The 27,849-nt window shown below is 35.8% G+C and overlaps 5 protein-coding genes and 1 long non-coding RNA gene across 11 annotated transcripts; 2 read left to right on the forward strand and 4 right to left on the reverse strand.

Annotated features, from left to right (window-relative positions):
• Positions 1-4: 4 nt before the first annotated feature.
• LOC105688631 (probable phosphoserine aminotransferase) lies at positions 5-7,429 on the forward strand. 5 transcript variants are annotated; one of them, XM_048657161.1, is made up of 10 exons: positions 180-359; positions 1,273-1,428; positions 2,195-2,325; positions 3,322-3,437; positions 3,526-3,687; positions 3,774-3,868; positions 3,954-4,123; positions 4,271-4,531; positions 4,638-4,760; positions 7,127-7,429. In XM_048657161.1, the coding sequence occupies exons 2-9, from the start codon at positions 1,360-1,362 to the stop codon at positions 4,750-4,752; spliced, it is 1,119 nt and encodes a 372-aa protein (XP_048513118.1). In that variant the 5' UTR covers positions 180-359; positions 1,273-1,359; the 3' UTR covers positions 4,753-4,760; positions 7,127-7,429. The 5 variants fall into 5 exon arrangements, with proteins under 5 accessions (XP_048513116.1, XP_048513118.1, XP_048513117.1 ...); XM_048657160.1 differs by lacking the exon at positions 7,127-7,429 and adding an exon at positions 6,715-6,853; XM_048657159.1 differs by lacking the exons at positions 180-359; positions 7,127-7,429 and adding an exon at positions 5-148 and having other exon boundaries at positions 4,638-4,908.
• On the reverse strand, positions 2,141-3,107 carry LOC125501412. 2 transcript variants are annotated; one of them, XR_007278984.1, is made up of 3 exons: positions 2,969-3,107; positions 2,361-2,472; positions 2,141-2,290 (listed from the first exon to the last, which is right to left on the reverse strand). It is a non-coding gene; the product is annotated as an uncharacterized LOC125501412 (long non-coding RNA). The 2 variants fall into 2 exon arrangements; XR_007278983.1 differs by lacking the exon at positions 2,969-3,107 and adding an exon at positions 2,690-2,847.
• On the reverse strand, positions 4,784-8,828 carry LOC105688635. Its single transcript, XM_020853827.2, has 14 exons — positions 8,687-8,828; positions 8,344-8,418; positions 8,019-8,280; positions 7,809-7,953; positions 7,511-7,710; positions 7,337-7,443; positions 7,038-7,259; positions 6,758-6,964; positions 6,363-6,668; positions 6,192-6,290; positions 5,736-6,118; positions 5,516-5,630; positions 5,251-5,415; positions 4,784-5,181 (listed from the first exon to the last, which is right to left on the reverse strand). The coding sequence occupies exons 2-14, from the start codon at positions 8,416-8,418 to the stop codon at positions 4,984-4,986; spliced, it is 2,484 nt and encodes an 827-aa protein (XP_020709486.2). The 5' UTR covers positions 8,687-8,828; the 3' UTR covers positions 4,784-4,983.
• On the reverse strand, positions 8,586-9,752 carry LOC105688633 (frataxin homolog, mitochondrial). Its single transcript, XM_012405100.2, has 3 exons — positions 9,441-9,752; positions 9,144-9,264; positions 8,586-9,065 (listed from the first exon to the last, which is right to left on the reverse strand). Exons 1-3 carry the CDS (start codon positions 9,680-9,682, stop codon positions 8,781-8,783), a joined length of 648 nt encoding a protein of 215 aa, XP_012260523.2. The 5' UTR covers positions 9,683-9,752; the 3' UTR covers positions 8,586-8,780.
• A 5,462-nt stretch (positions 9,753-15,214) lies between these two features.
• LOC105688615 (short neuropeptide F) lies at positions 15,215-25,575 on the forward strand. The gene is made up of 7 exons (XM_012405062.3): positions 15,215-15,400; positions 21,600-21,704; positions 23,659-23,846; positions 23,943-24,050; positions 24,138-24,221; positions 24,460-24,570; positions 24,653-25,575. Exons 2-7 carry the CDS (start codon positions 21,614-21,616, stop codon positions 24,716-24,718), a joined length of 648 nt encoding a protein of 215 aa, XP_012260485.1. The 5' UTR covers positions 15,215-15,400; positions 21,600-21,613; the 3' UTR covers positions 24,719-25,575.
• LOC105688614 (guanosine-3',5'-bis(diphosphate) 3'-pyrophosphohydrolase MESH1) lies at positions 25,278-26,660 on the reverse strand. The gene is made up of 3 exons (XM_012405061.3): positions 26,125-26,660; positions 25,732-26,063; positions 25,278-25,476 (listed from the first exon to the last, which is right to left on the reverse strand). The coding sequence occupies exons 1-3, from the start codon at positions 26,414-26,416 to the stop codon at positions 25,315-25,317; spliced, it is 786 nt and encodes a 261-aa protein (XP_012260484.2). The 5' UTR covers positions 26,417-26,660; the 3' UTR covers positions 25,278-25,314.
• Between the last annotated feature and the right edge of the window lie 1,189 nt (positions 26,661-27,849).

A 27,849-nucleotide genomic window follows, 5' to 3' on the forward strand; every position in this document is an offset into this window, starting at 1 on the left:
ACGAATCAACATAAAAAAAAAAAACAAGTTAAAAGGGGAAAAAAATTACGGGACACGTTGAATATCGTCAGGGGGGCGTACCACATTGACATTACATCCGGTCTTCAACTAGCGCCAGCTGATACTTTAGCAGCGTATCTGACCAATTGTGAGTAAAACAGCCGAGTGATATCAAAGTGATTTTTGAAAGCTAGCTGCTTCAAATCTTCAGACTTCAAGTGACCACTTAGAAACTTGAATCAAAAATTCTAACTTGAACCTTTGGACTCGATTAAATATTAAATAAAAATCCGCGTGATCTAGAAATATAGCTGGAATACGTCAATGTATGCTATCTGAATAGTGTGACGGACCCAGAGGTGATGTTTCCTTGGTTTATTTTTTTGATAATTAATATTTACTTCTATTATCAATCACGTCGATTCTTGCAGAAGACACCGCTGTAGAATGCACGCCATGATAGCATGGATCATACATTGAATTTGAGTCTGAATAATAAACATGAAAATACATATTCATCACGACTACTCCAACGCAGAACAATATTGTCCAAGTTTCTTGCAAAACTCCACTCATAATCACATGATACTAATAAATCATGTACTGTGAGGTTAAATATCATTACTTGACGAAATCACAGAGGATGATGTTTATTATGAGACGATATCAATTCACATGTGTCATAATCGATGATTACAGCATAGCTAAAAATTATATGAAAATAGTTTGTATTATTGGCAGTCAAGTTTGGATAATTCTTTGTGTTACTAGTTCAATTTTCAGTACTCATATGCTTGCTCGTAGTGATCAAAAGTTACGTCGAACGTAGTATTGGAATCGCTGTTCGATTTTTGTAAACAACCTAACTCACAATCAGTCAGCCAGACAGCTGATGTGTGCCGTTACATTATACCTTTACACCTATTTTTTTTTTGTACTGGCACAAACTGGATTGAGAGTTATAAAAAATAACAAATAGAAACTTGTTATCGGGATCAATTACTACAAAAAAAATTGAAATACTAGTCAGTCGCGGTTAAACCGTTTTTACGTAGATAAAGGCAGTGCATTACAATTTCGTATTAAAGAATTCGTAAATATCATCGAAACGTCAGATACACGCGTCATCCGTGTGATACCAGAGCTGTCTTCTTCTACCAACTGGTTTTTATCAAATAAAAAACGTTCTTTTCTTCAAGAGAGTCAGAGTTTGCAAAGACCCCCCAGTGAGAGGCTTATGTAGTTGGAGATAACTAACGCAAAATTTTATAGGCTCTCACCTACGCTCACGCCCTAACCAGTTCTACGGGCACATCGAATTTGTTGGCTCAGTAGTCAGCTTTATCACAGCAGAGAACGATGACGGACGTTGCTAATTTCTCTGGTGTTATCAACTTTGGTGCGGGACCGGCCAAACTACCTCAAAAGGTAATATTCAGTCTTTCAACCAAAATAACTTGACAATTTTTTTTCAATTGGATTGTCTGCATATTTTTTTAGTGCCATTTTTACCATCACTTCATTCATTCTTGTCTATATCTTTATTTCTTTTTGCAATAATGTTTGATAATCTTCCACTGGAATTGCTGCAAATATAGTCTAATCATCAGTCATTGAAACTTAAGCAGACAAGTTCCTTCTCCAACAATGCTGGATGGATAAGTATGTATTGTAATAGTCATTAGGCATTGTGTGGCATGGCACCTGACCCAACTTTCGTGTAATGAGACTATGATCTATTCAAGAAAAAGTCTGACAATGAGTTTTAGATTTGAGGATTGATGGAGGATTGATGGAAATTGTGGAATTACTCAATTATGTATTTGAAAATGAACTACCACTGGTAGAATGAATTTTGACAAAGATTGTGACAAAATAGACAGACTTGATTGGAATAAAAAAATTTATTAATTGATGCTAAAGAAAACGTTTTGCATGTGTTGTTCAAGTCAACCCATTTCATGTTCTATTCAAATTCCAATTATTATTTTAACATTAACTAGAAAATCAACTTATGAGTCTAGTAAACCATTGTAGAAACAAAAATCAAGCCACAAAAAGTAAAAATCCGATACCCTGCAGTGTCATAGAAGTGATTTGGCACAAACATTACACTCACAATCACACAGTTGTGTGTGGTAGTAGCTGATGAAAAATTGGCAAGATTTGTATACTTTGTTTTGCTTTTCTCTAGGTACTCAAAGATGTGCAGGATGAATTTCTCAGTTACGCCAATACAAAAATTAGTGTTGTTGAGCTCAGCCACAGGTCGAGTGATTTTGCAAAAATTCTGGAACATGCCCAATCCAGTGTTAGAGATATATTGTAAGTATGAAGAAATGGATTAACAATATCGTTACCTAAATTCAATATTCTAGTATTTTCAATAGCCTCAGTTTATTTTTTTACATCAACTCTGAATCAAATGCACACTGTTGATAAGACCGTATGCCATTGGTTGTGCGACAGGCTCTGGAAATATTTTATTATTGTTCCGTCTGTGTGGTTGTATCATAATAATGTTTATATGATGTGGGATAATTTTAAAAAATCAGATGCAGCAGCTATACACATGAAATTGCAAAATGAGATAGGAACAGTCAGGATATAGATTTGACGAAATATCTTCCACGGATATTGCGTGATTTGACGGAAATTTAACGCAATTCAAATGTACATTGTAACTCACAATCTTTTACTGTCTTTTATCATTGATCAATCTTGCATATCAGCACGCGCACAGAGATAACCGAATAAACCCATTCGATTATTGATGATGATGTATTGAAATCTACGGCTGTAAACTAATCCGTATCTTGTGATGGAGAAATTTTTGAGTATCCTAATTCATGTTCATTTTGTCCGATAATATGCAGTAATAATTAATTAAATCTTCGACATTGATCAGCCAACTCCTAATTAAAGATTAAATAATTTCTTTGTAGGAATATCGATTTATCTCATTTACCGCAAACTTGACCTTTCTAGAGTCTTTGATAAACCATTGGTATATCTATACTAATGACCTAGAACTAATTTGAAGTAAGAAATGATTAGATGTTTGATAAACTTTCGGGTGACCGTCTGTGTTGTAACTTGGAAGAATGATCGATACTACCATTAGGACTAGAATTAACCAGTCTTATAATGTTAGATGTACTGGTTTAGATTGGTTTTTATTACCAGGTTATCGGATATCATATCCAATGACTGTAAAAACTTACACACTTGTACGAAACTTAAACTAACATCTTTAATTAAAATATAATGGCAATATTATTTTTAGAACTACATAATATTTTTTGTTTGCCATGTCTACAGAAAAATTCCCAAAAACTTCCACATCTTGTTTCTCCAAGGAGGTGGAACTGGTATGTTTGCAGCTGTGCCGCTGAACCTTTTAAAAAAAACAGGAACAGCTGACTACATTGTGACTGGTAAATGAAACTATTATTTGCAACTCATGTCTAAAATATGCTCAAAAGACAAATACGAAAATAATATGCATTGAAAATATAAATTCAGGGTCATGGTCTGCAAAAGCTGCAAAAGAAGCAGAAAAATATGGAAAAGTGAACTTAGTACTTCCTAAGACAAGCAAGTATACTGATATCCCTGATCCTTCGACTTGGAACCTGAATTCAGAAGCTTCTTATGTTTATTACTGTGCTAATGAGACAGTTCATGGTATGAATGAATTCGATTCTATTTTATTTCCAGAAAATATCATTCTTTTGGCATGCGGTGCCTGATTCTCTGTCCCATTTATTTAGGTATTGAATTTGACTATATCCCCGAAGTCGGAAATGTTCCTCTGGTGGCTGACATGTCCTCAAATATTTTGACACGCCCCATAGATTTTACAAAGGTGCAGATAGTTTGATTCATGCTTGTTTAAAGCCAGTCCAATTATTCAGATTAAAATTCAGTACAAATTAATCTTGTAATTGAAGTTTGCAGTTGTATTTGCTGGAGCACAAAAAAATATTGGACCTGCCGGTGTTACACTAGTAATAGTACGAGATGATGTATTGAGAAATCCTATGCCAATCTGTCCTACCGTTTTAGACTTCACTGTTATGGCAAAGGATAATTCTAATCACAATACACCACCTACATTTCAGTACGTATTCATTATGATATAAGTATGATCCTTGTAGAACATATTTGATCAACATTGGCATTGCAGAACATGAAAGTAAAGTGTACATTATCTCGATTTTTTTTAATTTCTGCAAGTGAGATTTGAATCCATAATTATTACTTTCAGAATATACGTCGTAGGTCGAGTATTTGATTGGGTTAAGGAGAATGGAGGAGTTGAGGGCATGGAAAAGTTGGCGATAACAAAGAGCAAAATTCTCTATGATATGATTGAGAATTCAAATGGCTTTTACTACAGTCCTGTTACGTGTAATGCCCGTAGCCGAATGAATGTTCCTTTCAGAATTGGTGGCGATGATGAAGAATTGGAAAAGGCTTTTCTAAATGGAGCATTAGCCAGAGGGATGCTGCAGCTCAAGGGTCACAGGTCAGTCATTATTTATCATCGCTTCTCTTTCCATACCGGATTGGGGGGAAATTATTTATTTACATAGATAACAGCAATATCATGATTAGAGTTCTTTTTATTGCAGATCGGTAGGTGGCATACGTGCTTCTTTGTTTAATGCAATTACCATCGAAGATGTGAAAGCATTAGTGACTTACATGGAATACTTTTATCGCCTTCATCGCAAGCAGGAAAGCTAAACAGATCAGTAAGTTCAATCTTATGTCAGCATTTATTGATTGGCCTAATTTTATTGTAATATTTATCTGTAATATTTCGTTCCAAATTTCCTAATTACATTTTACCGTACGGAATGTAAATCATTAGATTGTTTATAAAAGTGCAATATGTAAAAACTGGCGTACATGTGCGATGATTAATAATCTGCAATTTCAAATCTTCGTTAATTACGTATGTTATATTACTGAGTCTTATATCAGCCGGCTAGCTTTCCTGGTGCTACATAACAATTTTAGAGCTTCGGTAGCTTCTTTGTCCCCTGGTGGGAGATTTGCCATTTCTTTAAACTCGGGCCGTTTTAAAATTTGACTGCGAATACGCTCTACAGTTATGGCTTGGGGTATTTTCAAAACTCTTAACCAATCAGCCTGCATGTAATCAATGAGAAGCTGTAACGAAATTGAGTTAATTTCAATTGTAAATTAACATCACGTACTGTATCCATTAGATGCACATACTTGATCAAAAGGTTTGCATCCAATATGAAACATGACATGCAAAAGCGGTTGTGGCACCGGTGTGCCTGGGATGTATTTCGGAGCCCCAATCATTGTCTTTTCCCCTTCAATCCCCAAGCAACTCAGTATCCAATCCGAACTATGAACTATATATTCGTGAATTACCTGTAAATATTGATAACAGTAATAGTAATAACAACAAAGGTAATGATGATGAGCAACTAGGTATTCGGCGACTCTGAACAAATATTATTCGTGAATATACTTTTATTGCAAGCCGGCCTTCAGGTGTAAATAAGAGCTCATCAGCGTAAGCTTCGGCTACGCTTGTCAAACCCTCAGAATCTATTCCCCGCCAGCTCAAGTTCTCAGACTCCACTCTGAAAGGAGTGCAGATAAAATTGATAATAGTTAACAATTTGATAGCCAATCTGTGATAACTATTGTCGATTATTAATACTGTAAGATCTGGAAGTCAAGCTGACCTCTGATTAACTAAATCCAACAAAGAATCAATTTGCAAAGTATGTTTATCATCCTCATCGATGCTGCAAATTGCTTCTCCCAGGGCAATGGCCAAGGCAGTGATATCGTTTCGATCAAGACTACCAGCAATCAACTGGGGTTCATTTAGCGCAAAAAATGATGAAGAATTAGTTCCAGCATCAGCTTTGACTTTTAGGAAATTAGTGTATAGAGCAGTGCACAGTATCTGGAGAAGTACTGAACCACCTATTGGGTGGCAATGAGCAGGAATGTTATCGTTTATCTTCAAAACCGTACGAAGCAAACCTGCTGGTGCGCAGATATAAAGTTCGCTGAAGCACGCCAGGGCTAAAGACATTGTTTGATAGATGCTTGCTCCCGTCTGCGGAATCAAAATCAAAATCTGATTCAAAGCTCTAGAATGAGGTCAACAATATTTCATATTGAAAATGTACCCTGATAGCATCGAGCAGTGTCGTTACAACAGGTGCCATCACGGGATATAAGGGTGTGATAATAGCGTGTAGCCACGGCGGTCTTATCTGATTCCAAACCTAAAGTATTTGGTAATATATCAGTTGTTATTTAATTGTTGGCTCATTGATTACGTAAGCGAAAATTATTACCTGTTCTCTATCGAGGCACTTTGACCAATCCGAGTCTTGTAGGAGAGCCGGAATAATTACATCTGTTGCATCCATGTCAGCAATTATAGAAATGTAAGTGAGACTGTACGACCATAATGCTGGGGTTGAAGCAGGCCGAGAGCAATCATGCCCGGAGCATAAAAATCCTCCACATCCCTCCTGCTCTTCTTCAACTTTACTTTTTTCTTTTTCAGTGAAACTATCGTCCGATTTGAAACCAATGCTTTGTTTACAGAATTCTTCAAGTAGTATTGTGGAAACTTTACTGTTTCGCATTAACAATGTCTGTAATATTGTAGTACCACATACAATTGACTTGTTGATATTTTAGGTGACTTCAACAAAATTTCACTCATGATAAACTACGGCATTACTTTCATTAATTGACGCCAGTCAGGCTGGGGCTGAGCTCTTAAAATTTTCATCTCAATCGCGATTGCTGGACCATCGGCAAGAAGCTTTAGGCTATCAATATTTTCTGATGAAGGTGGTAAGAGATCTGGCATACTTGTTATTAGCCACGGAGCTGGACCTCGGCGTGGTAGCGACATATCTAAATTTTCTAATCCATCGCGGAGAACCTGGATAAATAGATAATTTCTTGAAGCGGTTTTAGCGCTCGATAAAATCTGGAATAGCTTTTGGCAACCCTACCTGGAACAGTACGTTTAAAGGTGTTCCTCTCAGTAGTAGGGAAACGAGTAATTCACCACACTTAGCATGTATGTCTCTTGAAATTATAGATAATCTGTTCATATTGAAGCCAACCATCTCACTGCCACTGACGAATGTAGCTAGTGCCAAGTTTGCTGTGCAGCATAAAACATTGAAGACATCTGCCCAAAATTGACCACAACGAGCGAGACTAGGACGGCCCTAAAAGCGACCAGTCAATGGTTTGACAATCAGCGATTCTATGTCGACCTATGAATTATTCCATATTTTTCTATTACATGGACAAAACGTGCTGTGATAATGGTCAAGGATTCATCCAACATCCCAGCAAAAACGCGCTGTGCCATTTTTGGAGGAACTGTATTCCAAAGGTCATCCTTGGTACCTGAAATAGTGCTCATTCCAAAAGAACCTGGATAAGCGATGAAAAAGACGAACAGATTTCTGTTTACCTTGCATGTAAAGCCACCACATTTGAATCACAAAAGAACAGCGCTCTTTTTCAAAGAATGGTCGACAACTTTGCCAATCGAATGAATCGGCTTCATTTAAAATGTACAACGAAATTAAACGACAATGTAGATCGAGAAGCCGCTCTGCTAAAGCTTCCGCTATTTCTTGATATGATTTGAAGCATTTGTGTATTTTATTGCTAGAGTAGGAAACAAATCATCTCTCATATGAGTAAAGCTGGTACTTTCTGCAATCTATCCTACTGTGCTTCAATTCAGAGTGCAATTGAAATTTTACCTCGACTGTGCAGGAGTAGATGTTTTTGTTTTCTGATTATAACTCCATAAACAATTTCGTACTAAAGCTGCCGCCCCCAATGTCGCAGTCAGAACTGTTAAATCAGCATGATCCAACGCCTCTTGAGTCAGGGTATGTAAATGTTCTAAAATGGGTCGAGAGATCACACGAAATATTAGTTTACGTTAAGGGTTCAAATTATTTATTTACCTAAGAGCTGTTCCGATGTATCAACTATCATGGTAACAAACTCTGCTGGCTCGGAATGTTTTACAACTCCCCCACAATTGGCTAAACCTGTATCTTTCATGCCTGTGGAACTAAGGCCAGACGATTCTTTGAAAGTTGTTGTAAATTCAGCCTCCCACCAAGCCACAATTTTAGTTGCCGCAAAAGAAGCGTGCCTTGGAAAATCTAATTTTCCACCACTTATTCCTGTGCAGATTGTTTCACGCAACACGGTCTGTTTCTCCTAGCATTTAATTTTTCAGTTACTTATCATGATTCGTTAGTTAAGATTTTTCATATCTCTTACCTGGTAGTATTTCATATCTCTTTGCAGCAATATCCGAACTCTATCAACTAAATTTCCATCTTCCATAATCTCCATCTGTAATTCATATTCTATATTTGATACTTCTGTTATAAGTTCGATCTGTATTGCTGTGGATAACTTTTATAACAACTATTGCAGGCTTGAATGTAGCACACTAATAATAAAATTAGATCAACTGAAAAAGTGGGATGTGGAGTGCATTCAACAGAAGAGATGTAGAGTCAATTTATGATACAGTTTAATAACTTATAGTTTATGAATTTACATAAAAAACAATATCTTGTGAACGGATGATTTGGAATCATTAAAACACTGAACATACGTTTGTAGCAAGTGAAATGAAATCTTCAATTGGCTCAGCTCAGGTAAATCGAACAGGCTCACAATTTGCCAAAAGTCAGTACGGTCGATTAGGACTAGTCAGGGATAGAGTTGGATTCTGCTCGATCAGAATATTGTTCCATTCCACTATAGGAACATTTCTCAAACAACGCTTGGTTCCTTATAATAGCTGGTATTTCCTTGTTCAGTAAATCATGCAGAGATTTTCCATCATGTTTATATATCCACTTGCCATCCACAAAGTCATAGCGCTTAGGTCCAGATTTTGGAGAAGATAACCAAATCTGTTTGTTGGGAGTTTGACGGTTTATTACATAGGTTCCTTCTTGCTTCCCAAACTTCACAGTTAGTACACCATCCTACAAGGGTGAAATTGAGTCAAGTTTTTTACATTAATCTTAGTTTGGTAAGCAAAATCTCTATGAGAGAATACTCACCCCATAAGAGACATCGGCGTCTTTCAAGTGTGCTGCTCCCTCGACTAGCTCGTCAAAGTATTCAGTCAATGACTCTAAGGTATCGTTGCTTATCTTCTCAAACTGCACAGAATTGAGTTCCCTATAATATTTATGATTCTAAGGCTCCATGTGCATATCGATGGAGATTCAAATAATTTATTAATTCAATGATGTGAAAAATGATCTTTTTTAAGTTTAAAAGTAAAGGGTTAGATTTGAGTTATCAGATTATTCTTATAACATTTTTTGGTAAGAAAAAATTTTTCTTTTACTCACAGATCTGGTTTGTATGGACCTATTGTTTCTGAGGAATAATATGCCTTCATAGATCTCAATTCGAGAAGGATATCTTTGCGGTCCTTTCGATTAGTTCCTATTATGCGTGTGAAATGATTTTGGAATTGTCGACTTCTGTTGAAATTTTTAGTTTCTCCTCGAAATCTACGATTCGTAATATGAGGCGTAGCTTTTATTACGGTTCTAAGTACTGGGATGCTTAATACTATTCTCGATAACATTGTGATACTCCTTGAATTCCCGAATATTGATCAAACTGTGGATCAAAGAAATCAACCCCTTAAAGTCACCCCCCAAATCTAAAGCACGTGTAGTATATGAACTTGTCAAAGATGGTGCCACATGTCACCTGATCGCGTGGAAATCAACATTTCGGAGAGGGCCCAATACCGCGAACGCCAATTTAAATTCTGACCCTGCAATAGGAGGAGACAATCCATTACTTAATTTCTACTCTAGAAATATGAAACTTATGATATTCGAATCACAAATTGTAGTCACAAAAAAAGCGAAAATCCAAATTCGCATAAACTTATGACATTTTCACCTTACGAAGCGTCGCGTAGGCATACAAAAGAAGCGGGAGATCAGGTGATGCTCCTTACGTGTGGTATCATTAGTTCCCTGTAGCAATTTCTCACAAAATAACGATATCTATTCGACAAAAAATGCTTCGTCAGATATACACGCAGTTCTTTGTACAACGCGTTCCATTGTATGTGAAAATCTTGTAATAAACGATGAGAAGGAATCCGCGCTGCGTGCGGTTCGGACGTTTCATCCCTTTATCGAATTAAAAAAAAAATTTGTCATCTTTTTTTCTTTTTTCGGATATTCTGCTTCCTATTCGTGCTGTCATTAATTCTTACATTTTCCACATTTCTTGTCTAATTACCGTGCAGAGGCATCATTATTATATTGAGCACCATAAGTCAAATAAAAGAAATTAAGTTGTAATTGAGTGTGGGTATACTATATTCGCTGAAATTATAATCTTCCTTATAATAAATTAGGGTGAAATGATATCCATTCAGTTTTTTTTTGTCAATAATTTCTTTGTCGTATAAATTTCACGAACAAATATTGATTCATTGTCAGTGCAACGCTTTGTGATTCAAGAATAACAAATTATTCTTCATTTTACAAAGTGATGGATTCTGATATTTTGAAGAAAATGTTATTCTGTCCTTATTTTATATTTTTATCGGTGACTTCTCAAGATTTGTTTTCTATCTATGTTAGAACATACAGGATCATACATATTCCTACACCTGGTAACAATTTCCTACAGAATTAGGACCTGATTGTAATTTAATTATTCACAAAAACTATATCACGCATCTAGAGCAGAGTTGGGCACAAAGCTACAATCTCTCCTGATTATCTATGTATGTGTAAGATACGTAGTATATACGTATATGTATATTGTGCATGTATATACGTATTATACAACGGGTCTCATAAGTTCTTGTCTATACCAATTAGGGGTCGTTCAGCGGTATATTCTGATCGCTATATAACCCAAGGTATAAATTGGCTCATACACCGGGTCCCCTCATCCTCATTCTCATCCCTCTATATTCTTCGATATTGTAATAATAACGGTGATAATAATAATAATCACAATAGTAATAATAATGATAATATATGTGTATCAAAAACCTCCACACAACTGATACGTATGTGTGAAAAATTTGAGGGTGAGATCTTTGGAGCTTTCATTTAAAAAGCGATAATTCTTTGATATGTGATTACTTTTATTGATATACATTTTTTGGTTAGTTGAATTCTACATACATAATAGTATCCACGATTACATTTTCTTAGGAAATGTTATTATGCACCAGCATAATGTGATTTTTTTCATATACATATATCGATATGGAAAGAACGTCGCGTAAGAAAAAAAGTAGCACAACCAGATTTTGTTCAATGGTTTTGCTATTTTCCCTTGTCAAATTTTCACGAAACTGAATCAACATTTGATCCACAAAATGAATCAAAATTTGTTCATGCCTTCGTACAACGATTATTATATTATTCTGTAATCTTTTTAGGTAAATATTATGTATAATCCTTTTATGTTAGATGCGGCTTAAGCTTATATTCGCTAAACACTCGATGTGAACAGCTGATAGGGGGATGATCGTTGATTAGTGATAATCCTTCGGGGTTTTATTATAATTTTTTTTCAATTTTTTCTTTCGTGTTATAACTAATATTTTTTTTCCATTCAATTTTTCCTTAATCGGTAGCATGTGGGTGTGCACAGGATGATTCGGATGGTACTACGAAACATGTGTACAACCATGAACAACTTTACTGCTGTACTTAATATCGAATCTATATGTATAAAATTATAGGCAAGCGATTCCATACACATGGTGCAATTTTATACGTTTATCAACGGTGATGTGGGAAACACAAATAACGAGCGGATGTCATGGTGGATCCTTTAAGCACAATTAAAATTCTATTGCAGGAGATATTAAACGAGATGATCCTCGAATTTTTCGTTTTCATCAAATTAACTTATACGGCGGGCGTGACACACTGATTTTTGTAATGAAATCGCCGTTTTTTATTTTTGTTCTCATACCTCAATCATATTTTTACAAATTGTCTGAAGATTTTGTTTTTTTAAATCGAATTTTAAATACTAATATAGAACAAAATACATGAGAATACTCTGGACACCTCAATTGGAAAAAATATTGCTTTTTTACCCCAAAATCGCAAAAATTCCAAGGGGTATCCCTTTGGATTTTTTCCATTTTTGGGTCGAAAATAAAATATTTTTAAAATTGATCGAATGATGCGTTTCTTATGTATTTTAACTCCAGGAACACGAATCCGTTGGCCAAATTAAGCTAGGAATTTTTCCCTTCGAGATATCTCCATTTTTCGGCTCCGAACAGTGAAAAATTGGCGTAAACTTGATCAATTTTATCGTCAGATCAATTTGACTGTGAAATTCAGATTCCAGAGATCAAAATTCATGAAAATACCGTCGGAAACTCAATTACAGAAGAATTGGCGAATTTCAGTCCGCAAGATGCGTGTTTTGGTGATGTATTTGGTTTATAACAAAATGGACAATTTCTAAAAAAATAAAAAAAAAATATTCTATCGAATACGTAAGTTTGGAAGTTTAGTTCCTTCGGGTCCACCAGGGCAGAGATAGTGAAAATAGCGGAAAGTCGGAATTTGCCATTTCTATTATACTAAATCGTAGCCTTTCGAAATTTTGACTACTGGCGTTAATAAGTGGTCCGAGCGTGGCTTCTGAGACCCCTCAAGAAGTCGAAAAAGTTCCATCAAGTTCAAAAAATATTTTGCACGAAGTAGCCCATATGACATCGAATGCCCAATACGCATAAATATTATTTACAAAGGCAATGGTGTTCTTTTTCATTAACAAACCAAAAGAAAAACCTAACAACAGATGAAAAAGAAATGAAACATATTCCATCGTGGTTATGCAGGGACAAATTGAAGTAGCATTCGTTAAGCGGGATGGGTTCAATTATATTCGAATGTCCCCGAATTTTTGGCTGTCGTTTCATTACTTTTTCTATGATTATTTTATGTACATTTTTATTATTGTTATTAACATTGTATTGCTCGAATGTAATACCGTATCTTTACATCGACCTTATCACAGTGTATTTGATGCGTTGCCAAGGTGTCGAAATTCTGCTGGGTCGCGTCAAAATTTGGTAATTAATATTATACATTGTCATGTGTGATAGAAATGAATTCGTTGTACCCATAAAATTTATTCCGGTATAGATAGACGTAGGTGTGTACGGTATGCATAAGGGATGCGTCGTTCATTAAAGGTGTTCTGCTAACGCGTGTAGACTGGTCATAAAATTACTACTGAATATTTTAAATCTCTGCAAAGGCGTCTTGACCATAATAATGCTGCAAATGGTGCTTGGAAAACAAGGGATTCTGGTAGCAAACCTTATTAAACAATCATGCGATACGGCCTCAATTCACCACAGACCAGTTTTCTACACACCGCTTTTTACCTGTTTTTCTCTTTCTCTCGATTTTCCCTCAAAACCAGCTCTACTCTGCAGCATATGCGCAGTTGCAAACTACATGCAATTCATATGCATACGTATACTGTACGTACATATTAAATCTCGTAGCATGTAACTACGTCTCGAATCTTTTTTTTAAGGGGCGTTCGCTACAAGTTTTTTTTTTTCTTCCAATTTTTGTGTTCCTTCTAAATTTTCAGATTCTCGCTATCTTTATCGCATAATCCGTATAATATTTATGTAGTTAAAAGTTAATTAACGAATCATTTGACTCATGCCGCGACGATATAAATGCGCACAGCCATTAACTCTTTGTCCATATTTATTCAATCCCCTCGTATTTTATTACGTTACTTAGCAATTAACACAGCCATTACTCACTCGCGTATTTATACGTACATATGTAGGTATATTTTAGCTGTTTTTACGTAGCGGCGTTGTTATATGGGGATAACTTGAGGCTATATCGTCCATCGGTCAAGTGCAGGGTATTACTCATGCAAAATCAAACGTCACTTTGACCGTCGTATTAATAAAATATCTTTATATGTATACAAAAAACAAAATCGACGTTTTATTGAACCATAAAATGAAATTTTCCTTTTTTCTTTTCTTTTCAAGTATGCGAGTTGATAAAAAAAAAAAATTAGAATAGAGAAAGCGAGAGACAGAATGTAAAAAATTAATCTTTCTTTTTTCGTTGCCACATTTTTCAATCAAGCTAAAAGCACACGTGACCCATGTGCGGCTAATTGTGCCAGAATTTTTCACACATCTCTGCCAACGACATATATTTAGAGAATATAATCGGCAGTCGTACAAAGAATCTTTTTTTATTCTTCTGTTTGTGCATACTATACACTCGTTGTGAAATATTTCTTGATTAGTAAATGAGATACCAAAGATCTCGTTTCCGGCTTTGAACTTTTCCAGCAAAAAATTTTATGTTCGTGAGGGAGAAATCAACTTATGATAAAAAAAAGTTGCAGTTTCGTCGGTATGTAGTGGATGACTAATTTTGGGAGAAAAATTAGCAAACCGTAGAACCGAAAAGATTGATGGAAAATTTGGGATGAAAGGGTCGTAAAAAAGTGAATGAAAAATAAATTGAATAAATACGGTGCCGAGGATGTCATTAGCTTGGAAGTCTGATTGTCAGTTTCTGGTGTCAAAGCATCTCGTCGTCGAGAACCACGTCACTTTGTATTATACATATGAATAGGTACGTACAATGGACGCACAAAGTAAAATTTATGCGTGAATCCCAATTACGCAATTTCCAAGGTTCTCCCTTATAAACTACCTTCGCTTTACTTTTTTGCGTACTACAAGTCGCTCCGTCAGAGCCGATGGACAAATTATTACAGTTTGTTAATTTCCTATTTTCATATAAGAAGTCGAATAGATGAAGTAAATAGGAATGTAAAGAACTACATATTGAAAACTACCCTTTGTATCGAATTATAAAAATTTCATACGTTTTATTTTATTCTTTGAAATTCTTCTACGTATTTCCATAATCTAAAAAAAATGATATATTGTGTAAATGGGAATCGCGCGATGCAGTGTACAGAAACGAGGGATGACGATGATGCGATGGAGGACGCTTGCGCACCCTGAAAACGTGCGTCCAACAGCCACCTGTGCGCCCTCATCCCCATAACTAGGAGAGTAGCCAACGGTATATAAATAAAGGGTGGACAGCGTTTGCCACAGTCGACATAACAGAACCTTCGCGATTCGTGTACAACCTCCTTATAGATAATAATAGTAACAACAATAGTAGTAGTAAAAATAACAATAATACATATCCGTTACGAATATAACAACTCATCGATATTATTTGCAGCACGCGAAATTCGCACGTTTACTCTTCCGATTAACCAGGTAATTGACTTAATATTGTACCTTTTAAGAGAGGAACAAAAAACCTCACAGGACTACGACTTCAACATTTATCCAACATTATAACGAATAGAATGATTGAAAAAATAAAGGAGAGGAAACGAAACGCTTTTATCTGCAAAACCCGAACGCCTGACTTACGATTTTCGATCATATATATCTACCCGCCCGCAATATAGGACTTACAAAACCTATAAGAGTATGAGATTTTGAATCGGTAAGGTTTTTTCCTTTTATTTTTCTCCCGTTTAATTATGCCATGTCTTAATTATTCGGTTTCTTGATTGTTTACCCCCTTAGAATAAAAATGAGTTACCATCTTGTTTTATTTTAAATGGTTTTCCCGGTACGCGCTGATACAGAGTTCTTTTGAATTTTTTTATTCGTTGTCACGATATCGACAATTTCTATGCAATCAAATTGTTATTATACGTACATCACCACAGAATCAAACGTATAAATTTTATGGCCGATTCTCGATGGACTTATTATCCGTGATGGGATATTATTAATATAGCTTTTTGATGAATCCATGACTCTTTGATTTCTTTTTTCGAGTCTGAAGAGTAGTTTAAGTAGGATTTTATTGGGAAATCAACGATTGTAATTTTGTTCTTGCCAGACTTATCTATAAAGAGTGGTCCAAAATTTTCAAGATCATAATATTTTTACGTATACCCCGAAATAATCATCGTCGTCATACATGCGACGTGTTCGTTTATTTTCAAGTTGGACACAAAATGGAAAGAATAAAAAGAACACCCAGAACCCAATTAATGAACAAAAATATACAACAGAACAGGAACCCAACATTCAAAAGTGACGTGAAAATTAAAAGCAGGGTCATAATAACCCCATCTTCTTAATTATTCAAAGAGCATCGGGGGATGTAAAAAATTTGTTTAATTTAAATTTTTTTTCTAAATTTACTTCCATCCGTTTCTTGTGATAAAAGCAAAAACTCGTTAATATATTTTATTTAATTGCAGCTGTAAGGGAACAAGAAAGGTGGTTGCTTCCCCCCAATTTGATGATGGTGCAAAGCTAAAAAATTTATTCTAATCGAGAGTAAAATTCGAAACTCAATTCGTTTACCGATCATAATAACTCAAATTTCATATTACGCATTCGCACACGAAACGGAAGGAAGTAAAAAAAAAAAGAAAAGGAAAATGAATGGGGAAAAGTCACGTCCGCGCATACCAATAATTCAGGTACACGCTATCAAGCGGTCCTCCAAAACTCAATCGTGTTGGGTAACCGAAACAAACTTCAGGACCAAAGGGTTACATGACGCGCTTTTGCTAGCTGGTTAGGTATTAGTATAACAATATACACAGGTGTAATTCATACAACATAATGATATGATGTAGATTTTGGACCTTTGGTATTAAAACTTTATGATACATATTTACTGTGAAAGGGTTAACGGGTACGTTATTTGCAGTCGGCTAAATTTTGGAGTTAATCAATTAATATCAAGAATAAGAAACCCGAATAATCTCGAATAACTTTAACATAGAATGACGGTTGGCTAAATGAAAGTTTCAAGTCCTTTGAGTAACAATTAAATCCGCGAGAAAAAGAAATGAAAAAATACACGTACGTTACCGCACCGCGTGATACAGTACGACTCTGTGAATCAGAAATTATTTTATGCTCTAAAAATTTGTGCGAGGTGGTAATGGAAAAGGCGTATAATTTTCCGATTCTCTTTTTGGCGTGTGTAACGTGAAATCATGAGGGTGTTCGCTTTGAAAGAAGGGAGAAAAAAGAGAAGACGTGGAATAAAAAATAAAAAACAGACATGTAATCACAAGGAAATTCTGTTCGTTTTATGTCTCGCCACGCGTTATGTACAGTATAACTTAATTTGATAGAAGACGAGTGGGGTCGATGATGCAAATTGAAAATATCCCAAAGAGTTGTATCGGTGTATGATATAACGCGAATTACTACGTTATGCCTTCAATATTACATCCCGTAAATTTGTTGATTGAAAGACTTCACAGCTTGTTGAAACGTTCTACCAAGATTCGAGCTGGCGGCAGTGAGGAGAAGGGGTTGAAAGGTATTTCACGGTTAACGAACCGGATTGAAAGGAATGTCAAGTGTACATTTCATTTCACGAATCGTCTTTTATACTCTTTTCGCCGTCGAGCTTGAAGACAAATTCTAATTCTCACCCACAACCGCCTAACGATCAATTAATTACAGAGAACAATTTGAGAGAGAAAGAAAAATTGAAATAAAATAATCTTTTCAACTAGGACTCGTGATCACTATACAAGGACGGAAGTAGATTTAATTTTGTACGCGTTTCTTCTTGGGTCTGATTTGGGGATTTTCTTATAATCGGGATAGTTGAGTTCAAACTCTCCGGGAATGAGTCGGGGACAAGTGTTAGATGAAGAGTTGGAGGGATTCGGAATTGCAGGGGTATCCGAAGTATAAGGCAAATTATCCGTGTTAAATAGTGATCTAAAATGAATCGTGGAATTTCGTTCTGAGGAACTGCAATTGTTGCCGAAGTTGATTTTGTAGTCGACGAAGCTGGACTATGCGTCCTGCTCTTCTCATCATCAGAATTTCGGAGTTTTAGATATTCTAAATAAATTTTAGAATCATAACAAGATGTTTTCAATCAACGCAGAAAACATAAGTTCCTCAGCGCAAGAGCTCGAATACATCACTTTCAGTCGTACCATAGCTGCTACTAATGTTTACAAATTCGTCGGCGCCCGTGAGGTCACCCACAGGTGTATAGGGTAGGGGTGATTGAAGTAAATAAAAGGGCGAGGATTGCCAAATTGTCGATTATCGCCGAGTAGACACGAATATGATTTGGCATAATTTAGCGAACGGATGATCCGTTCGCTCTCTCCTCCCTGGGCCGTCGTGACGAGCACACGTTCCTAATCAGATAAGTTGCCATTAATTGCGCCTAATTATTCATTGCCCGTATTTCTATGTGTTATCGAAATTTGACTATTTATCTATTTATTCTCATTGCTATTGCTAACTGTTATATCATCGAAACCGAAGATATTTTATCTATGTCGCCTTGTTGGATTGTTCTCTGAACCATATTTTATTTATCCCTGGATTTTATTTTATGTATACCAAATCTGCTGGTGTCCTATTTATTATATTCATGTATCCACGACCGTGTACAGCAGGAGGACCGAAGAAAGCTACCAACCTTTTATATTTTTATCAGGTAACAATAAGATTTTGAATTTTTGATACCGCTGACCAGATTTGATCCAGTACAGTGTCGTTTGTATTTGTATATGGTAATATTATTATAGATACGCACTTTTCCTATTTTCGGAATACTCTAAGGTTCTTAATTAACGCAACCCTGAAAGACTTTCGGGCAGTCAGTCGCTGTGAGGCGTGAAACACAGACAGGGTAGTGATACCGCATAATCCACCCAAGATAATATAAGTTTCACTTGAAATTGATCAAGAACCTACAAAGGACAGCTTACTTTATTGCTTATTTCATTTTTTTCCCCCTTTTTTATTCCTTATAACATAAAACTCTTCGTCTCTATAATTATGTATAAAATGTATAAAAAATTAACGTGGTGTTTCATTAAACTCTCGGAAATGGCTGAAGAAATTGATGAAACTGAATGAATTTTTTCTTAATGGTGGAATCTCAGGAGCATGGTCCACGCAAAATTATCATTTAACGGAGGGAATGATGATAATTCAACGCCTACGTATGTATAAGTAGCTGGCATATGCGTGATTAGAATAGAACTATTTTTAATATTAAACTCATTTGTCCGTGTCTATCGATTAAACGCCCCTATAGCTAGCTTATCTGTCTCCGTTAGATACTGATATGCCTTGAAATTTACATTCGTTTTTCTATCGCCGTATTAACAACCTTATCATTTGATTAATACTGAAAGTCCTGCACCGTCGCAGAGGTCAAAGTAACAATTATAACTCGATTAGACGACTCCCTCCTTTTTCTCGTATCCCATCGTCCTCGAGTCGTAGCACCTTTCTTTTTTCACACGTAAGTTATATATTATTCTGTTTTTCCGAAATATTCTTTTCTCATCGTCTTGTCAAATTACAAGGTTTTTCACTCTATACCCGGTATACATTTGACGCATGGGGAACTTTGATCGAAGGTGAACGGTTATTGACGGATTTTCCGACGCTGAGGTTCCGTCTTGGAAAAATAACGCATATAAATATTGCCTAAAAGCGATGTGATAAGTTGTAAAGTGATGAAAAAACAAAAAGAAGGAAAGCCCCGTGAGCTGATATTTTTGAGGGAGTTTTTTTATTATTTTATATCACGGTGGATATGGTTTTAGCCTTAAAAAGAAATGGATCGTGTTATTAATCGGCCATTTTATGCACGAATATATTATTACATCGTACACTCAAGGATACGCACATTCTAGAGAGTACTCAAAAATTGATCGACTGTATAATACAATATCGATTTATTACGTATGTATAGATATTTAATAATTTTTTTTCATGCGAATATATAATTTAATGGAGGGTGTTCGCTTCTCTTTTCTTTCTCGTCAGTTTCGAGCGAGTTATACAGGTATTGAAAAAGTTTCCTTTCATTGCAATAAAAATATAAAAACTTCAATTTGCCTTGAACAAATAAATTTCTATACATCGTTTTAGGTGCGTATACCTATGTAATATTTACACAGCGCATACGCGATATTGTTATTCCTAAAAATAATTTATACGTATGTATGTGTTTTTGGTTCGAAAGCGATAACATTTGCCGTTGCAATGAAATATTTTTTGTTACATTAATATTATTTTTTGCCACCGTCTGTTGCAAAGAAACGTAAATTCAATTCAACATTTCTGTGACGTGATATAACGTACAAGTACAATGTGAAGGACCGATCAAGAAGAAACAGCTATGAGAGATTATCATACTCCGGTGTTTTCGTTACAGGAAAATTTACATGTATCTGCATTTTTTGTAACAAAAAATTCGTTTTAATTAAGCCAATAATTAAATACACGAAATAATTGCGGGGCAAGAGAAGCGTACGAATTTTACCTCTAATGTCCGGTTTGATATATCATATTAGCCTCGCTCGATAACCGTTGATTGTTAATATTAATTTAGTTCCATTCATTTATTATCATGGCTATTTTTTGCACTCGTAATCCAAACCAGATCAGCCTATAGATTGACATTTTTGGTATTCGGTCTCGGATCTTGGCGCGTGGGACTCAATTTTTTCCAGTACAAAAATATTGATCAAGCAAAAAAATTCAAGTCGTTCTTATCCAGTAAATTGCCCGGAGCGTTAATTTAGCTGCATGACACGTTGAACTAACTTTTGAGAAAATTTGATCTAAATTCTGGAACAGCGCTAACTTTACTCTCCTCTCAATTCCCTCGCGGGTATCAACAGACTTGTGTGTGAATCGCTGTCATTTCTCAAGCTTTACTTACTCTGATTAGAGAATTGGATTATCAATCAGGGTATACTTATACGTATAGATTTTATGTACCCAAGAGTGCAGCCTATACACACACAATAACGTTTACCTTCCAAATATATTCGCGGCACACACGTCGTAACGGTATGAAAATTGTATACGGAATAAGCTTGACGAAACTAATTTTATTCCAAGGAAATCTTGAATTATTTCCCCAGTTATTTCTTCCCACCATGAACATTGTACGTTATTCGAAGTGTACCATGAAGAATGCGAGTAACTCGATGAGCGGAATTTGATATCTAGATCACTATCCTCGCAGGGGTATATCAGGGAGCACGTACAGTACATTAAAATCTCCTCCATCATTTAGTTAATTAGTAAATTTCCACTCTTGCTCTGTTCGGCGTATGATCGCGTGAACGACAATTGACCTACAAAACGGAAAAAGAGGAGAGAAAAAAAAAATAAAGAAAAAAAAAAGGAAATATAGTTCCCCGATTGATTTCCAGAGATAACTTTTCATAAAGTTGCTACGAAATTCAAGCTTCACCATCGACGATATCGGTGTAAAATATACTCTTATTTTTAGTTACATCGACGAACATCATACCAATGTGGTCTAGTTGGAGCGAAAAATATGCATATACCTAACTGTAAAGTGATCAATTTTTCAAGGATCAATTAAATTTTAAATTATAATATTCCCTAACTTTTATAATTACAGAATATACAGCGATTATGACATCCGCTAAGTGTTACGTAGCGGCGATGTTTCTAATAATTGTTATCGCGTCGGATGTTCATACAGCCGAATATACCGATTACGACGGTAAGTCCTAGCTCTGCGTACATATTCGTTCAATTTTTTGTTCCCTTTTATTTTCACATAGTCTGCTTTTCATCTGCACTTTCGCATTAATTAATCCCGATATTAAATTCCAAATTACCAACGCCGCATACATTTTCATATTTCTGACCGCTCGTGAAAAAAGCGAGGAAAAAAATGGAAGATAAAAAAAAAGGCTACCTGGACCCGTTAGTTAATACCTCTTTTTACCATGATTATCATAATTCTTTTTCCTTTCTCTGGCTATACTCGTACGTCCATAAATAACAAAATTAAATTGTCCACGTAAGTGTCTGCTTTTTCTCATCGCTCGTGCTTTTTATACACATACCCTACATCTGTACTTACCAGGGATGTCAAGCATTTGAGCGAGTTTATTTTATTTCCTTTTTGTCCACCTTCTTTTACGCCAATTTTACTCAATGCGACCTGCATTCGGTGTATTAACGTTATCCTTGTCATTATCATTATTATCATTGTCCTTATTCTGTCGGTGGTGTTGTTACGGTTAAAGTGTATTACTACTATCGTTATTATTATCATTATCGTTATTATTATTATCATAAGTCCTTTTCGCAGCCCTGGAGAAGTTAGGGATGGCAGGCGACAATATTAGGAAAGGATCTCGCCCGCTAAGCCACCAAGCCGAGTTTAACGTGTAGGTATTGCGTAGGTGTAGTTGGAAAGGGTTGGTTCGTGGCTAAGGACTAGAACTAGAAAGGACAACGAATTCTGAGCAAGTAACTTCAATTGTATAACTCCGTTGAAAGGATAATTCACCACCGTCCATGAAATTGTACCGTGGTAGTTGCTCGTGAAGATATTCTAGCGATATAATTTATAGGATATAGAGAAAACGCCCGCTACCTTGTAGGTATAACCGAGTAAGTATCGGTAGGTACGGATAGAAATTATTTCACACGTTCTGTCGCATGTTAATCCAATTTGTTCCATGCTGGAATTCTCTCCCTTTACTCCATTATTTTTACATTGCATTTTTCCTCCAAGGGATGCGATGTGTTACACGGGAAAAATACAAGGAACCTTCGACGTCTCTTGATCTATAGTTTAAGTTTCTCGAGGGTTACATACTCTGGACTTCGGTCGTCGTGTCGTGGTGGATGTAGAATAGAAGAGAGCTACCCGGCCGAAGCTAACTTGGTTATGCAAAGGCGGTGAAGCGTATGTTCTCTCGGACGCGTGGTACCCTCTCAACCCTCCTCATCTCGTGACCTCTTCGTTAGCTCTATAGACATAACGTTGTACACATTGCACCCTACGATTTTCAATTTAAAAGTATATTTTATATTCAGCATCGCCGATACTAATTCGTTTATTGAAATAAAATATTATTATTGGGTTCGAATACCACAATTTGAAAAAAGAAGAAAGAAAAACAGCACCTCTACTGATTGAGTTCCTCAAATTTTATACGTGCGTATACTCGTAATGAAACGTTGACTAATTGGAGTTTGGCATGGGCTCTGAAAAGATTTATTTACCCTTTTTTTTTTCACTCTCACAGTCCCACTTTTACTTTTAACAGTTATTAACAAAAGTTAATGAGACTTTTTGAACGAATTCGCTACGAGCGCGCCGTACAGAAAATCTCGATAAATTGTATAATTTCTTTTTTAATTTTTTTCCAATGTCTGCACAACTGCGGAACCGATTTATATTTTTTTAGAGCAATCATCTAGATGATCAAAGCTTGAAATGTCCAGCTGTTGAGAAATGATGTCGATATCAAGCACGTATTTCGTTGCCACTGCAATACAGTGATTTCATTTGATTTGATTTGATTTGATTCGATTTGCAGCCTGAATTGGAAGAGCCCTTCGTTTACGATGGCCACTGATGTTTACAAAAGCTTATTGCGCGTCTTGCTACACGTTGCAAGGGAAATGTTTAATTTGATTATTTCATCTATATGCAGGTGTTGGTTCGTCGGATTCGGAGGGACATAGTAACCGCGATTTATACGAAACTATCCAGCAATCTGGTGACCCGAATAGTGCTGCAAAATTATGGAATATTCCTCTGCAGCATTTAATGGTTCGTAAATCTCAACGTTCACCTTCTCTCCGACTTCGATTTGGTCGTCGTTCCGATCCACTGTTAGCGGTGAGTCGTGAAGATCGTATATTAAAAAAAAAAAAATAGAAATCAGATCAATCTCGAATTCTACAATTGAAGGAAGAAAATTATCGCCATTTTCAGAACGATATTTCCAGTACACTTCTTGGCCAGGATTCGGTAGATAGAAAATCTGTAAGATCTCCCTCTTATAGGCTACGATTTGGGCGCAGAACCGATCCCGAATTTTCGGTAATTGATGTTTGTAATTTCGTAAATTGAACAAAAGTTTCGGTTCCTATCTTAGAAAATGATTTTTGATCTCTTCGTATTCGCCAGGAGGATTACATGGGCAGGAAGGCCAGCAGATCCCCGTCCCTCAGACTTCGATTTGGACGTCGCAGTGATCCTGCTTTTTTGACCGTGAGCGAATCGACATTTCTTCTTCCCATTTTCTTTTTTTCTTCCAAGTCGTCAAACTTATAGTCAAGTTATTAACAGAAATATAACTCGCACCGGTTATATACCTATAACTATATGTGAACATGTACTTCAATTAGAAACTTATAATCATCAATCGGATTATATGGCTTGAAACTTTGCTCATACGTTGAGGTGCAACGCCATTTATAGATAACAGGTTGGTATTGATCGATTGCAGCATGATTTGACAGACTTTTTTCCCGGTGACGATTACCTAGACCGGAAAATAATCAGATCGCCGTCCTATAGACTTCGTTTTGGTCGGGCAAGTGACAACTCGGTCGGTTCGGTAGGTGTAATCGAAGTTATATCTTCTCATTCTAGTTGCAATTGATAATCTTATATAACGTTTTTCCTTTTTATTATTATAGACGGAAGATCAGCTCGGAAAAAATTCAGAAACAGAATCTCCGGATGCTGGGGTTGAAGAAAATTAACAACACGACGTGTACGACTTTAAATAAATTTGGTCGCCGGTTATATTCTTCATCTCTATCACATCAGATGCTCGCTATAAAATATCTTGTCTCCAAAATTTTTGAAACGAATATAATTAATATAAAAACAATTATTTACGTGTGCATATAATATTTCATCGGACCGAAAATCTGACAAAGAAAAAGAAAAAAAAATTAACAAAATAAAATCAAATTGAAAAATTGATAAAATATGAAACCGTGATACTATGGTTTGTTTCAAGATTTGTTTGTTGCTTAAATTTGTGCCAAATTACGAAATGGATCTTAGTGCATCAAAAAACCACAATACGTTCAAAGGGCATATTTGGCCTAAAATTTTGTCAATCGTTATCATAAATTTATTAAAAAAAACTACAAACCGTATCAGTCCACTGATAACAGAGACATGTAACGCGTCATAATTAAATCAGTGCAAATATTGAATTGAAAATATTTTTGATACACGTACGCTTTGCATGAATCATTCGGTTCTTTTTCAGCGAGATTTATTTGTATGGGTATAAATCGAATTTATTTATTCATGTATTTATTTCTGTTTCATTTTCACATTAAATTCAATTAATACACAAATAGGATTCGACGCAGTCAGGAGCAAGGGTTTTTGTACATTTGCAGTTCTTTTTTGTATTCTTACATTGTTCGGCGAATATTTTATCCAATATATTTTCCAATGCTGCATTTGTCCCACGACAATTGTCCACGACTTTTTTCGCCCACTGCAAATACGAAACGAAAATTGAAAGAAATGAAGAGACGATAGTAAAAAAAATAATTATGTACCAAAAATACATTAATAATATATATATAACATAGTAGGTTGTATACATGTTACAAATTTATTTATACATTCACCCGTGAAATTATATATGTATGCGCTATTACTATTACCATCTTATGACCTGTGTGGGATATTGCTAAATTATTCATAGGCAAATTTTAGTCCGTAATATACCTATATTGTATATACATACCTGGAAATATTCCCTAACTCTGACATCGCTCCATCCAACTGGTGCTCCTTTTTGCAAATCTCTCAAATTATATATCTTATCAGCCAATTTTACTAGCTTTGCTTCTCGGCTTCGATTTTTTGAGGTAATAATTTGTTGCAATTTTCTTTCTGCCTTAGGAAGACTCTTGTCATCGGTAACTTCTTCGACTACTCTACTCACAGTCTCACCGAATTCTTTCTCAATTTCATCAAAAGTTGTATCGGTATCTTCAACTGTGTCATGTAATAAAGCAGCAAGAATTACGACCGGGTCGTAGACGCCTCCTTCGTTTGTCAAAATATTCGCTACGCCTGGTAAAGGGAAATGTGGTAATTGAAAATTATTAACAGAATAATTCTTGTACTGTGTTACCGATTGGATGATTAATGTACGGCGTTTCTTCGAGGTCCTTCCTTCTCTGTCTACTGTGCTTCTCTGCGGCAAAGTTTGCGCATTTCAATACAAGCGATAGAACTTCATCTGTTGTAAGTATTTTGGAACATGGACCACATTCACTGGATTTATTTGCAAAAGGATCGCTAATCTTGCGGTCTTCATCTTTGTCAGTCTCATAATTTATCGTGTTCCCACAATTCTCATCCGTTACAGCTTCTTTGTCGGGATATAGGCTCAAAAACTTTGCCTTATCCACGTGGAAATTCATCTGATCTGATTTTCTTTTTGCGTATGTATCTTGCACTGTGCACCCAGGCCTGCGTGCACCTATTTTAAGCCTTGGAAATGTCAAATTTTCTTGGTAAATTTCAGGTTTGACTGCTCGGCTGTTATCAGACAATAGTTATCAGAAAAACTCCGATTGTCGGCACTGAATATTTTTTAATAGATTGATAACTATCGCCGTAGATCTGACGAATAGATAAATTATCAGTTGTAGTGTCATCTTCTAGATAAATAGATAATGTTTATCCCGATTTCGGATGATGACCGTCCGAAGATAAATTCTCAGGCGTTTACCAAACAGCCAGACGACTGCTGAAATTCCCATTCGCAGTGGAAAACCCCAAGAAACCGACGAATAACTCGAAATATGGATTTGTGTGGAAAATTGGGTACCATAAAATTGAGGATATAGACTGAAGTTTTTCAGCATTTTGAGATATTCACTCTATACCGTGTGTAGAGCTTGTTTTTGGTTTTTTAGACCAGCGGTAGGTCCAGATCTTTCACAGTATCTGAAGATGTGGCCGTAGATGATGTAGATTTCTGCTATTGATTTTTTTGCTTCTCAATTTTCTTATCAAAAAATGGCGTACGATAGCCCGTGATATTGCGTTATCAAAAATATGGGGCGCGCGCAATGTTCGAACCATATCTAGAATTTTCGTCGAGTTATCAGCGATTTATTTTCTCTAATATTGGGAATAACTGATTCAAAATGCTGTAGTGGAACCATGCTCAAATGATATTTATTTTTTTTGTTTAATTTATACAAAGTTCAATTATAATTTTCAGCAAAAAGCAACTGCACGTGCGTGAAGTAGGTAGCAGGATAGTCCTGTGCACAATCACGAAGTCACGTGCCGTACTGTTGACGTTCAATATATTAGAGGGAATTTTATACACGGTTCAATACATTCAAAAGTAATCAGCAACGTCAATAAAACGTGGACGACCGCTTTTCGAAATATCATTGCTGGTCCTCATCCCCCTCTCAATGGTACAGAATAATAATCGAATTCTCTTGGGGAGAGGGTTGAATCAAACGAGCGGTCGAAAGGGAAGACACGGGAAAAGTACTAACAAAAATAAACGAATTACAAAAAATTTAACTTACAAACATTTAAGGGTTTTTCATCAGCAGAATTTCATTTCAAATAATCAGTAGGGTGGGTTGGAAGAAAACTTCTTTCCACCTAATGATTACTCGATCGATTGCACGGGTAGATGATTTTGGCTTTCAGATTTGGATTCCGGAGCTGATTATACGTGAGATTACTCTTGAAAAAGCAAAAAAAAGATTCGATTTTTGAGCAAAAAATTAATCATTGTTTTAATTGGGTTTAATATGCTTTTCTGACGTATTTTGACCTCAGGAATCCGAATCTGAAAGAAAAATTGATCTATCTCTAAAATTCA

This window comes from Athalia rosae, chromosome 6 (assembly GCF_917208135.1).
Source record: "Athalia rosae chromosome 6, iyAthRosa1.1, whole genome shotgun sequence".
NCBI lineage: Eukaryota > Metazoa > Arthropoda > Insecta > Hymenoptera > Athaliidae > Athalia > Athalia rosae.